This window comes from Python bivittatus, unplaced genomic scaffold, assembly GCF_059951505.1.
Source record: "Python bivittatus isolate LINGU-HERP-01145 unplaced genomic scaffold, Pbiv_v1 ctg000080_np1212, whole genome shotgun sequence".
NCBI lineage: Eukaryota > Metazoa > Chordata > Lepidosauria > Squamata > Pythonidae > Python > Python bivittatus.
In genome coordinates this window covers 39,155,033-39,169,200 of record NW_028277035.1, presented here as the reverse complement: position 1 = coordinate 39,169,200, position 14,168 = coordinate 39,155,033, and the positions used below count along the sequence as shown (strand labels likewise).

At 38.0% G+C, this 14,168-nt stretch overlaps 1 protein-coding gene across 2 annotated transcripts in view; it reads left to right on the top strand.

Annotated features, from left to right (window-relative positions):
• The window catches only part of LOC103051361 (LON peptidase N-terminal domain and RING finger protein 1-like), a 46,948-nt gene extending 37,470 nt beyond the window's left edge, over positions 1 to 9,478 (top strand). The window contains exon 11 of one of the 2 annotated variants that reach the window (XM_088133875.1): positions 4,025 to 9,478. In XM_088133875.1, coding sequence (XP_087990001.1) covers positions 4,025 to 4,189 — 165 coding nt within the window. In that variant the 3' untranslated portion in view covers positions 4,190 to 9,478. The remainder of the gene's footprint in view (positions 1 to 4,024) is intronic. The other variant, XM_015889142.3, reaches the window with a different exon arrangement.
• The last annotated feature ends 4,690 nt before the right edge of the window (positions 9,479 to 14,168 follow it).

Sequence of the window (14,168 nt, the reverse complement as noted above, 5' to 3'; positions counted from 1 at the left end):
AAAGATAGGAGAGGACATTCTACTTTGTACAATTTAGCCATGGTGACTATTCTTAATATTTCAGCATTAAGTTACTATTACATTAGCAATATTCATTTAGGATATTAGTAGGTTGTATTAATATTACACTATATCATTTATTAGTTGCATGAATAATTTAAGAAATTGCCATTGCTATAAAATTCTTAGAATGGCATACACTTAAGAATATTGCATTAATAACCCATAAAAAGAAATGGGACGTAAAGAATGGATAGCCGTAAAATTGGCAAAACCTACAGAGCTATAATGTTAAATTAAAGCAACTTATAATATGGAGCAAAATGCTTAAGCAAATGGAAAAATAGTCTTCAGCTTGGCCCAAGAAGGATTATTAACCTCAGCCATGTTTATTTGGTACAGGTAGTCCTCTGTTTAAGAACGAATTCTGTTCCCAAGGTCTGTCCTTAAGTTGCATTTATATGTAAGCCAGAACAGTATTATTGTATCATACTGTATAAGTAGTATTGGGTAATTAACTCTAACCATTGCGTATTTAAGTCGAATCATTGTGTATTTAACTTGAATTTTTCTACAATAGACTTCATTCTTAACTGTGGGTTGTCCTTCAAACAGGCGTTCTTAACCCGGAGACTACCTGTATCTTATACTGAAGTGCTATGAAGAAAGCTTCTCACTCCAGTCATTACCCAACTATCCTTGCAATGTCTGGGAGGGGTCCTTTGATGAGATGGCAGAACTTAGCTGAGCTTCAGAAAAAAAGCTAAGCACTGTTGGTCCTGGCTCATCCTTGGGGGTGGACATATTCATTCCAGGGGACAGGACCAGAACAAACGTAAACTACAAGGTAGTAGATTCAGGCTAGATATTAGGAGGCATTTCCTGACTGCCATATGAAGGTTTGAGTTCTCTTCACTAGAAGTCTTCAGAGAGTGGCTGGATGATCATCTATCAGACACGCTCTATACTGAGAAGTGGTTTAGACTAGATGACCTCTACTTCAAATCGTGTGATTCTGTAAAATTCCAGGGCTGTATTGGACTGAGAACCTGAAAAACATTCCAGAAGAAAGTAATGGAAAGTCATGTATCTATTGCTACCTAGAAATAAGTTTTACTCAAGTCTTTACTTTTTCTATCTGTGAAAACCTGAATCAAGTCTTACCTACTCTTCACTTCCTAATTACTTACAATTTAGCTTCCTAAAAATGTGCTTTCTGAAGCATCTATGGCATCCCAAACACTTGATTATTTCATTTCATTATTCCTTAACTAAGTTTGTGTCACTGATTTCCAAAGTTTCTCAGTCTTTAAAATAAGGCATAAAATCAAAATTAAACTAGAGTTATTTAAAAAAAACAAAACCATAATTAGGCTAAACAGTTAAAAGCTATTTTAAAAGGTTTGCTTTTAGGGCCTTTTAAAAAAACTTGCAAGCAAATTAGGGTTTTAACAAATAATCAGAAAGAATATTCCAGAATTTTGGGCAGCTGTTGTTTATGGCAATTATAGCCATAAACAACACATCTCATCAAATGAACTTTAACATGAGGATCTTATAGAAAAAGGTATTCTTTCAAATAACCTGTATTTAGGCTATAAAAAACCAGCACTCAAAATGGCAGCCATTGAAATGCTTTAGCATAAGTGTAATATGCCATGCCCTCTTTGAATTCTGCCAAAGACCAAACTTTATCTTGAGTTTTGTAATGATGTTTCTAGACTAGACACAAAGGCAGCCCATCTACTATAATAAATATTATACAGGTAGTCCCCAGTTTAAAAACAAGTTCCATTCCCAAGGTCTCTCCTTAAGTCAAATTTGTATATAAGTAGGAACAGTATTGTATAATACTGTATAAGTAGTATTGTGTAAGGAACTCAAAGTATTGTGTATTTGACTTGAATCATTATGTATTTAACTCGAATTTTGCTACAGTAGGCTCCATTCTTAAGTATGGGTTGTCCTTAAACTGGACATTATTAACCCGGGGACTACCTGTATTAGTCAAACCTGGAGGCTATTTTAGTATGTACCACAGTTCCATGGTCATTTTCTTCTAGGAAGGAATGGAGTTAATGTATCAAGCTGAAAAAAGGTACTTTTGACCATGGCCTCATTTTAGGAAAATAGAGAAAGAGATTTGGATTCAGCAGTATTTCCAGACTAAATTCTCACTACTTCTGTGAGAATATGATTCCATTCAGACCAGAGGGATCTTCCACCTCTCTGGAACTGTGACCTTTTACACTGGGCACCTCCAAATATTACCTGACTGTCAGACTCTTCAGAGTTAAAGAAATAGACTTGAGTCTCATCAAGACACTGAGAGCGCCCAACTCTATACTTGATGATGATTTTATGTAGATACTGAAAAGAGACAGAATGGAGCACTGAGAGACACCATGTAATAACTCCATTTCTAGGAGCAACTCAAGCATCTGCAAGGGACACCATTTGAAATCAATTTGAGAGATGGAAACCCATGTCAAGCAGTGCCATTTATTCCCTGCTCTCCTAGGGAATCTAGAAGAATACCATGATCAATAGTATTGAAAGCTGCTGTGAGATCAGGAGGAACCAATAGAATCACATATCTATCTAAAGAAGTCTCAGCTGCCTAGCCGGTTTGAAATAGGTCAGAATTAATCTGCTTCCTCCAGGACCGCTCGTTTTCTCAGTCACATTAGAGACTGACCTATAATTAGTAATCTCCAAGGGACTACTGCCTAATCATTGCTGCCTTCTCCTCCTGGCAAACATTTATAATGATCTGATAATTCCTGACTAGAAGGTACAAGTCACGTTGAGCAAGGATTCAAGGACAAGTGGTGGTTATATTATTTTGTGCAGCTCACAGTGATATAGATCATGCTCCCTCCTGCTTTCCCTACAACAACCTTGTGGGGTGTTTTGGGCCAACAGAGAGTATGACTGGCCCAGAGTTACCCAGCTGGCTTCCATACTTAACAGAGGACTAGACCTTATGATCTTCTGGTTTCTAGTCTGGCAACTTAACCATTGCACTCCTTAAACCTTACCATTACATTACAAGCCTGTTCATGTCCTGTCATGAATTGAAACACGTTTATAAGAAAAGTTATCAAGCAGCCCCATACTGATTCTGCATCTGTGGTGGCATCAAGAGTGCCTCAAATGTGAGAATTTGATTAAGTTAAGAAGATCCAGGAAAAGAGTCACAGTAAGCCTCAGAATCCTGTAATCAAGCTTTGGGAGAAGGTGCAGAGGGTCTCCTACACCCCAAACCACTTATCAGGCTACAGTCTTGCAGATGCAACATGTGCAGGCAAAAATAGCCTTTTCAGCTGCATATATCACCAGTTGGATCCAATAGCTTTTGCGGGCAGATAATCCTAACAGATCCAATGGCCTTAAATGAGATCTTGACCTTAAGTAGATGGTGATCTGTCATGAAAATGAGGGAAAGTGAGGCACTCCCATGTGTGATGTATTTCTCTGATCAGAACAAAAGATCAAAGACAGAATTAACCCATTTTCTGGGTTCACAAAATGCATTAAACCACAAACTAAGCAAATAGACTAGATTTGCTCAATCAGTTTGTAAAAAAACAAACCAAGCTTAGCATGTTGTAAATTCAGACACTGGATTTTTAACTAACTTAATTAAGCGTGGTTTATGAATGCTGCTGATATAAATGCACCAGTACATGGTTGCTTTGACACTTAATTCACATTGTACTATTAAATATATGCTGTCACACAAAATCTGTCAGTGTAACATTTGGGGCATTGTTCTGCTCCTACTTCCTTGTAGGAGTTTTAAAAATTGATTTCTATTATATTGAAAAGATTTGGTCACATGCTCAGTACACAGTGACAAAAATTAAATCTTCAGCTGATGAAGAAATTTTCCTGTCACACTGTTCAATGATGCATCTTGATATTGTCAAGATTGTTCCACTCAACTTGTTCTAGTAGAACCAACCCTGATTTATTTCTTATGCACAATGAGCTGATGTATTTTTTGATATCTTTTCACTAGGCATCACCAGATGGACCAGTTTGGTGTTGGTGGCTTATATCTGTCTTGCCCCTTGACTTGACGGACAAGTTGACCATTTTTTCTGACACTTCCCTGAAGGCACGTCTCACCCAACTAAAGCATATTCTGAACATCATTCTGGAAAGTCGTGACTACAACAGCTAATGCTCAGACTTACCACAAGGAAATTTTAGGTAACATAGAAGAGAGTAGAGTGGATCTGTACTGAGTTACCCACCATCTCTTTGTGTTTGGAGTATAGCAATGCCAATCTGGTGCCCTCCAGAGGTCCTGGGAGTGCAATTCCTAGAATTTCTAGCCAGCATGGTGACTGGGGAATTCTGCAAGTTGTGATCTCAGCACATCAGGTGGATGTCAAAGTCTTAACTTCTTTATTTACCTCTATATTGTGATTATTTTGTTACTGACTTCAGAACTGTAGTCCTTGAACCAGGACCCTGAAGCTGGTGTGCAGTTGTAGCAATGTTTGCACTTTTGTAAAGCATGCTGACTGGGAAGCCAAAAGTTGTCAATCAATGCATACAGAAATCACCAAAAATGGGAAAGGCTGCTTTGTTGTTGAGAAAAACGGATAGCAACAAGGCAACTTGAGTTCTTTGGAGCACCAATGACCAAAAGTATACTATGAGACTCCTCCTGACTTTTTATTTTCATCTTTCCATTACCAAACAGTACCAACACAATACAACTATCTTCCCTTCCCTTCCCTTCCCTTCCCTTCCCTTCCCTTCCCTTCCCTTCCCTTCCCTTCCCTTCCCGCAATTAATATGGATGAGTTGGAACAGTGTTGGTATATTGGGCTATCTATTGTGTACCAGTCCTTGTTATTTCATATTTGTGAGCACCACTGTGAGATAATATTGGATACAAGTATCTCAGAAATGTATTTGTGGCTTCTGTTCTAGGGATGGGACGTATACTGTATAGATTTGAAAACTCTGTAATCTTATCTCCCCATCATAATATAGTTTTATGTTTTTAAAAATTGTGAAGTTGGGAGGGAGAAATGGAAACAATATAATTTCGCCCATTATGTTGTTTTGCTTGCCTTAAACTATCTTGGTGGAATTCTTTTGTTTTGTATACTACAACGGAAGAGGAATTCAACTGCCAAATCGAGGGCGTTTTGTCCATATGCCTTTTCCCATTTTGCATTTTTTTCTATATTTATTTGGAACCTTTGGGATAGATTTTAAATGCTGAATGGAGTTTAGGCTTAGATTCTGCCAACCTTTATGTCTGATCCTTATCTTAAGTCCTTATTCAGGGGAAAGCGGTGGTGAAAGGGCATCTGATATTTATAGGACATAATTGAGATTTAACAGCCTTTTGGGCTGTTTTGTCATGCTGCTACCAGCTGCTTATTTCTCTGCTTGCTTCCAAATGTCATCTTTATAACCCACTTGTGCTGACCCATTCTTTTGTATGGTGTGCCTTATCAGAGAGAATAATAAGCTTCTCTAACTTAAAGATATAAAATGGTGGTTAAAAGGCATAAGGCAAAATTTCATGATTGAAATTTGTACTTATTTCTTCATGTGTTATGAAATAAACAAAATTACTGGTTGGAATTAAATACCCAAGAGTTTGCCTGGCATGAAACATCTGTACCCGAGAACATATATATGCAAGACTGCATTATTATTATTATTGTTAATATTATTATGCGGTCTGTTACCACTCAAATCTGCTTAGACAATATATGTGCCCCTGGAATGCTGGATAAAGAAAATTCCGGCTTCCCCAATAAGTGAGGGTAGGTTATTTCTGTAAATATATATATCAAACTTTCGGGAAAGAGTTGCTTCTCCTTGCTTTATGCACTATTGAAATGGGATTTAGGGGGAAAAAATACTGATTATACATAGATTTTGCTTTGGTGTTGACAGACAACCAAGGTAACTTCTGAGAAGTTATTTTTAAATCTTAAAAATTAGTAAGATTTAGTAATTGGTGTTATTTGAGTTGCATAGTCAAACAAAAAATCTTGGTTGTTTTAGATTTTTTTTAATCCCACCTTTCTTATTTTTATAAATAACTCAAGGTGGCAAACATGCCTAATACTCCTTCCTCCTCCTATTTTCCCCACAGCAACAACCCTGTGAGGTGAGTTGGGCTGAGAGAGAGTGACTGGCCCAAAATCACCCAGCCAGCTTTCATGCCCAAGGCAGGACTAGAACTCACCGTCTCCTATTTTCTAGCTTGGTGCCTTAACCACCAGACCAAACTGGCGCATACTTTCTCTCCTTCTTTTTGTTTTGTTTTGCTTACTCCACAGACTTCCTGGCTGTCCTTGATTTTAAAAGCTATGAATTTTGATTTTGTGCTCTTAGCTATTTGATTTGGCTGATTGAATGTTTTATTTTCTGCTTGTATAAATTAACTTTTACTTTCTTGTCAAACTAATAAACTTTTATCATTTGAGCAAACCATTTGTGTGTAGTTAGTTCTCGGAAAGATGCACATCTGTATATCTGCAAATGCATGAATGCATATGAATTGCTTCAAGGTGTTACCTTAGAAGGACAGAATGCTCCTTTATTTATTTATTTATTGGCAGTATTTTAGTTATGACACATAGTAAGAACATAGAAATTGCCCTCTGCAGTGTTCTCATATGGGAAGACAGCCTGCAAATATAAAAAGATAGTGAGTGAAGGGCTACAATAGTAAATATGAAAACAGGATCATATTCTTGGGATTTACTTATAATGCTTGCTTTTGGCAATGAAAATTATTTCCACTAGATGTCATTATAAAACAAAGATGCTAAGAGACAAAAACAAATAAAAATTAAGTGTACTGGTGATCAACAAAGATCATGAAGCTCCTTCTAAGAGAAATGCGGGAAACTTGGTGGTCTTCAAATGTTACTCTCAGCTTCTTTCACCTTTGACCATGCTGACTGAGGCAGATGGATTATTTGTTCAGCAACATTCAGAAGTCCTCAGATTCTGTAGACACCAAAATCAAGAGTGTCAAGAGTGCTGTCGGCTTGCCCTTAATTATCAGTTTGCAATTATATAATGTTGAGTAGATACAATACAGATAGTCTTCGCTTAGCGACCACTTGTTCAGTGGCTGTTTGAAGTTATGGTGGCACTGAATGAGATTTACAACCAGTCCTCAAAGTTGTGGCCATCACAGCGTCCCCGCAGTCAGATGATTGTGATTTGGGTGCTTGGCAACCTGTGTGCAATTACAATGCTCATGGGATTCTGTGGTCATGTGATCACCATTTGTGACCTTCCCTGCCAGCTTCCAACAAGCAAAGTCAATGGGGAAGCCAGCAGGAAGTTGCAAATTGCAGTCATGTCATGTTGCACTTAATGACCATGTGTGATTAGCTTAATGACCACAACCGGAACTGCTGTTGTCATGTGATTTTTTGTTTTATGGCCATGTTGCTTAGTGACAGAGTTCCTGATCCCAATTATGGTTGTTAACTGAGGACTACCTATACATCATACTTGATTAGTTCCAGACTTAGTCATTCTTTGAATAATGGCATTGAAACAATTGGGACAAATTAGTTGTGACTAGGAATGGAGAAAGGATTTCATGTGGTTAGTATTTTAATGTGAACTTGGACTTCTGGAGGAAGAAATGGCTCCAGACTGAAGATGGCTCCATGAAAAGCAGAGCTGATGACCGCTGTGGAATGAGCCAGCAAGTAAACTGGGTTTTTGAAATCTCTCCAGACAGACAGACAGATCTCTTGAGATCTCCCACAAGTGCTCCAGACAGCTGCTCCTCGCAAGGAGACTACAAGATAGCAGTCTCTGGCAGGTTTAGAGCTCTGGGAGATGAGGGAATAGCCATCTTGCTCAAACTGCAGTTAGCACCTTTGAAAGGACACTAAGTTCACATACTTTTCTAATCACCTTTGGATCAACAGGTTTGACAGCACCGGGTGAGTTTCCTTCAATCCTTAGCAAAAGAAAGTTTGAACTACAAGTTTAAGGACTTAAAAAAATTTTTTTTGAATAAACAGCAAAAGGGTGATTAAAACTTTGATTTTAGAAAGTTACAAATGAAGGGTCCAGATAAATTTGAAATAAGATTTTGGAATTAATTTTAAAGAATCCTTCCCATGGGAAAATGCTTTTGTTTTGAATTAAAAAAAAAAAAAGATTTAAGAAATTGGACACTAGAGGGAACTAAATATTACAACTAAAGGAAAAGAACACATAAACTCAACTTACAGAATGAAGCAAAGTATTCTAACATTAGACATACTGAAGGATGTTTTTAAAAAATGGGCCCAGAAGTTAATAATATCAACACAGACATCTACCTCTATGGATAGACTATGTCTAAAATATGTTATGGAAGAACAAGTTTACCTGACAAGATCGAGACTGAGTTGAAAGTGGATTTACAAATGACAGACTAAAAGAATGACATGGAAAAGATGTTACATGGACATACAAAAGAAACCGGCTGATGTTTCAATAATTAAAAGGGATATGCAGACAATAAACCAAGGGAGTGACCTGGATAATTTCCCATATTGGGTTTACAAAAGAGGCTTGTTAAAGTTTTGAAGAATCTTGGGGGAAGGGACAAAGTAAAAATGAAAAGTTCTAGGACATTATTTGAGTGGACTAAAGATTAAGATTGTTAGAAATACAGGTAGTCCTCACTTAATGATTCATTTAATGATAGTTTGAAGTTATGACAGCCTTGGAAAAAGTGCTTTACAACCTGCACTTGCACTTACAACCGTCGCAAGCCGCTGCACCACCCCCCATGGTCATGTGATCATGATTTGCAGCCTTTTTTATGACAGTTAAGTGAATCACCATGGTCATTAAACAAATCACATGGTTGTTAAGCAAATTCTGGCAAAAACATCAATTGGAGAAGTTGGATTCATTTAACAGCCACGTGGTTTGCTTAATGACTGTGATTCGCTTAATGACCATAATAAAAATGGTTTTAAAATTGGGTCTGATCACATGGTGACTCACTTAATGACTTCCATGCTTAACGACCAATTTTCCAGTCTCTATTGTGGTCGTTAATTGAGGACTACCTGTAAATGGAAAGAATATAAAGCTGGTTGATTTGATCAAGGTTAAAATAGATATATTGTTATTTCTGGTAACCCTTAATGGACTTTTGCTGACACCAGGACTGAAATGACAATGCTTTATAGATTTGTTTATAGATAAGAGATGGGATATGGGAAGAAGAGATCATTTGTATTTTAAGAGGAGATGATAAATTATTAAAATTGTTTATAGTTGTGATGAAGGTGGGAAGTCACTTCTTTATATATTTCTTTTCTCTCTCTTCACTATATTCTTACCTTTTCTCTTTCTCTTTTTTCCTCTTTTTTCTTTCTTTTCTGTACCTTCTACTCTTTGTTTTTATTCCTCTTTTCTTTTTTAGTTTATTAGTTTTTACTATTGTAATTATAATCTTTAATAAAATTACTATAAGACAAGTAATGTGAACTTGCTTACTTTATACATTACAAACAAATGAAATGGTACATGGTTGGATCAAGATATTACTTTTCCAAAAGTTAAGTATTTGGGAAATATCTACAAAAATGCATGCTCTTGGGCAAACTATAAAAAGGCAAGATGATAAATGCAGAAGAAAAGATATGCAGAGATTTATACATCTTGATTGTGAACTGATATGAGAAGGAAAGAACATAAGAGACATTCACCTACAATGATGATGATCTTGTCTTGCTTTGGGATTCCTAGCACAGATTGCTATGGGACAACCTTCCCCATCTGAATGCCCTCCAGATATGCAAGTCTCATAACTTTCAGCATCTGGAAAGATCCCAGGTTGGGAATACCATGGGAACATTTTTCTTCAGCTGTCAGAAGGTGAGCAGCCTCTTTTCTTCCCAGCTGAAGTGACAACCAGTGAAGACAGCCCCATCTAGAGCACATTAGACTGACTAACCCTGGAAGCTACAGGGGCATGGTTCAATATGGAAAGGGTATCTCTGGGGTGAGAGACCCTCTGATCTGAGTGGCCTCCCTTTGAGAAATTAGGTAACAATCCTTTAAAGTTGTTCCTTGCTCTTCTGGCAGATTAAAGCACACACTCTTCACTCATCATGTTTTGATGCCAATATTCCCTCCTTTCAGGTGACTCACATCTCTGCCGGTGTTTGAAGCTCTCCTTTCAGGTTTTGGAAGGCCATGTATTTCCACAGACCTTGTCACCATCAAAGGTTTTCATCTCCGGATGCTGCTTCAAAGCCAGGCGACCATGAAAGGGAAAACCCACAGCCTGCCGAGGAACTGCTCCTTTGTTCTTCAGTATTTTTTAAAATGGTCCTCTCAGCTCTGTTCTACTGAGGTCAACAGAAAAGGCTGAGTTTAGATTTTAAAAAAAAACGCCAGGGGCTTGAAAAATGCCAGTTAAAAGAATTAAAAGAAAAATTGCAGCTCCCCGTTCTTTCCCCCATTAGAACCAAGCAGACATTAATAGCATGGTACGCTTGGTTGCTTATCTATAATTACAGTGAGGCCACTTCTCCTTTCCTCATCTCAACTCCAAATAAATTACTTAATTCCGAAACCTCCCCCCACCCTTCATTCCAGATGGGAACAGAACAACGAGTGTTTCTTTGGGCTGTGCTGAGGAGATAAGAGTGGGCAGAGGCAGGGGAATTTTCCTTTCTTTTGCCTTCCCTAAAAAATCAAGGGGGAAGCAGTGGCTAATTGATGGGGAGTACTTGATCTAGTTGTTTGAACTCATCATGACAGCTGTGCAGTGAGGAGCACTTACATAAGTAGGGGAGGGGGCAACCATGCAGCCCCTCTGTTTGCAGAGTTTCTGAGCCAGTATTTCTCAACCTTGACAGCTTTAAGATGGGTGGACTTCAACTCCCAGAATTCCCCAGCCCCATTTCCAAGAAGTCTCCCATCCAGGTGCTGATGGGCTTGGTTTCAGCATCTTTTCCTTCCCAGACCTTTTTCTTCATTTGCATTGCTGCTTTTATTCCAGGGCAGAATACAAACTCAATGGCCAGGTTCAAGCATCCCACTAAGTCATAAGGTGGTTTGTTTGATTTTGGTTTACCATGCTGTGCAAACCCTCCATTGTGGTTTCCAAAATATAGTTTATGGCACAATGTGGTAGGCAAATCCAGTCAACTGCTGCGTAGCCCATCATCATGGATGGCTTCATCATTTGATATACATCAGATTTTTGAATGAGCTGAACCACTATTAATTACCCTGGAAACCTAGTCTTCCATTTTTCAAAGATAGTGTCTCTTGGTTCCACTGGGTCACTCCAGCGACAATCTAATGTCTCAGTGGGACCTCTCCCCTATTGCCCAAATCCAAATACTGAGTAACAAGAACAGGGCATTCCTTTTATTTTGCCTTTTTACCATTCATAGTCTCAGCATCATATAAAGACAAGACATCAAGAATCTCCTGCACCACACCCTGAATGTTAGATAATCACTTTCCCCTTAGCTCTAGCTATCCATGTGAAGATGAAGAGACACTCTACTGGCCTTTCAACTCTACTCAACCTTTTTGATCGAGTTTCTAAACTTCCAGTGCACCTCTTCCTTTTGAAATGTTAGCTCAGTAACACCAGTGAACAATTACCCATAAGCAAGCAATGGGTGAAAAGCTGGGAGGATCTTCTTTTCACCCTTTTGGGAACCATTGTCCTAAACAAGGGGATATTGGGGAAATCTTTTTTATTAGGTCACTTGCTTTGTTGTTTATAGTGTTCCATAACTGACATGGAAATTAAGATTATGGTTCTCTCTTGGAAAGAACATTTTCTGCAGGCAAAAGGAAGAGCACAAAAGAGAGCTGACATAACGTGCTTGGCTCCCCCCCTCATAAATCACATTATGGCCTAATGTGCTGGTTTGCATAACATACTAAAACAATGATTAGGTGCTCACAACACACTGAACCACAGCTTACCCACCTCATTTTAGCATAATCAAAATATTGTGGGAACCCAGCTTGCATGTATCTACTGTTAATAGTCTCCCCAACTCTTTTTCGTCTCAGGAAAGCTAGCATCAATTTCAGGACTGATCTGTAAGCTTTTAACCATTTCTTAAAACTGTTTGCTGCTGCTGCCCCCACCTCCTCCTCCTCCTCCTCCTCCTCCTCCTTTTAATAAAGCAATCTGTTGCTTGACCTGTATTGTTTCCTCAAGTATCCCCTTGACTATTTTTTAAAATATAGCCTTAATTGATTCTAGGCACGTTTACTCAGAAATGCCCCAGTGAGCTCAATGCAAGTAATGTTCACATGGTTAAAAAAAATAGAAAGTGTATGACTGTTTTTAAGATAGAATTTATATAAATTAAAAAATAACTATGTTTAAAAACTGTGACTTTCACCCCTAGAGGGGGTAGTGATCTCAGTGCTGCTTGGTTTATTTTGTTTCCTCTCCATTAATTATACTTTGAGAAGAAATATATAAATCAAAATAAATTAATCTCAGTTTTAAAAATTTTATGTTGATGGCTTCTGAGGAACTCAACTAACCACAGATATTTGGATGATATTATATTTCCAAGATAGAAAGAAAAAATGTGAGGATTACAAGAGGGCATGAATGAATGAGAATAAGTTGTCAGAAAAACATTTTGATCAGTTATGTTTTTGTTCCTTTGTCAGTATAAATCATAATTACAGGTTACAAAATATGTATAGTGAAACTCAAATGAAAGTTGCACAGGAGCAGATTTTGAAAAGGGATAGAGACCAAACCCTCATTCTAATGGCAGGCAAACTATAACTGGATTGGGGAAATTCAGACCTTTCATTAAAAATGGATTTATTATAGCAACTTGGGAAACTTATCTTTTCTCATTCTCAGTTCTGTATTTAGAAAACAATTCCCTTCACAGTGGGAACTGTAACAGCGCTAAACAAGTGGGAGATGAATTTGTGTCTATCATCTTGAATTGCTGGACCTAACTAAGTATAGTGAATGGTGCCACTGAGTTGAGTTATCCTAAAGGATACTATCATGACAGATGATAGGAGACTCACAATTTCATTGGACACAGAGCTCATTTCATCGGATGCATGAAATAGTCATCCAGGTAGCTGTATTTCTAATCTGGATAAAAAGAGAAGGAAAAAACAAACATTATCCAGTGGTGCAAGCAGGTTGAACAAGTATGGAAATCACTAACAGCATGCTATAGACTACTTTGAGATGAAATGAATATAGAACACAATAAATGAATAAGGTCATATCAGCATGGGGACACAGCATCCAATTGGCAGCTGCTGATGATAAAAAGCCAAGCAAAATGAACAGAGTAAGCAAACATCTAAGAGAAAGGCAATTACATTATAAAGTGAGAGAGAAAGGCCCAGGATTTCTTATGATCAAATTTCATCATTTCCAATCTGTAATAACATTAATGGCTTTCAGCAGCCATATCACCAAGGACGTGGTGGGAGTGGAGGAACAGCTAACCTCTAATGATTCCTCTCAACCCCAGCTGTTCCTTGTTCTGTCACAAGGGGGGAATTTTATTTAAATGTATTCCCTCCCCCCCCCCCCCTCAAGTGGACTCTGGCTGGCTCACAAAACTAAAAAAGACATAAAAACAGCTAAAATTTTAAAATCAAGATGGTGGTAATAAAAAACAGATGGCACTTCAATTGCACCATTGTGGCTGCCATCTTGACTTTTTTTTAACATACCCTGCAGACATCTTTGATAAGGAGGAGGAGAGCTACGACCAACGTATTGAACTTCTTTGGCAAAAGAATGCAGCCCAGCAGAAAGTTGATGTTTATTCTTGGATATATGGGTTTCTAGGGAAATATAGAGATTCTAATAGCAGTACATGTGAGAAAATAAGGTTGCTTAAGCAGAAATTAGTTTCTGGTCGACAGTAAGAAACAAATGAATCAAGAGGCAACCTAGCAAATAGCAGACATAAGGCAAACAAAGCCAGTTATAGCTGACTGTAGCAGAACATAATAGGGCTTGCGTTTAGCTTCCTGCTGCCCCCCGCATTCCCTAAATGAAATACCTCAGCAATACATATGCAACGCAGGCACAAAGATCTGCCAGAAACAGAACCACAGTATTAAGAAAATGAACCAATTGGCTCTATTTTCACATGGCTTCATTTATT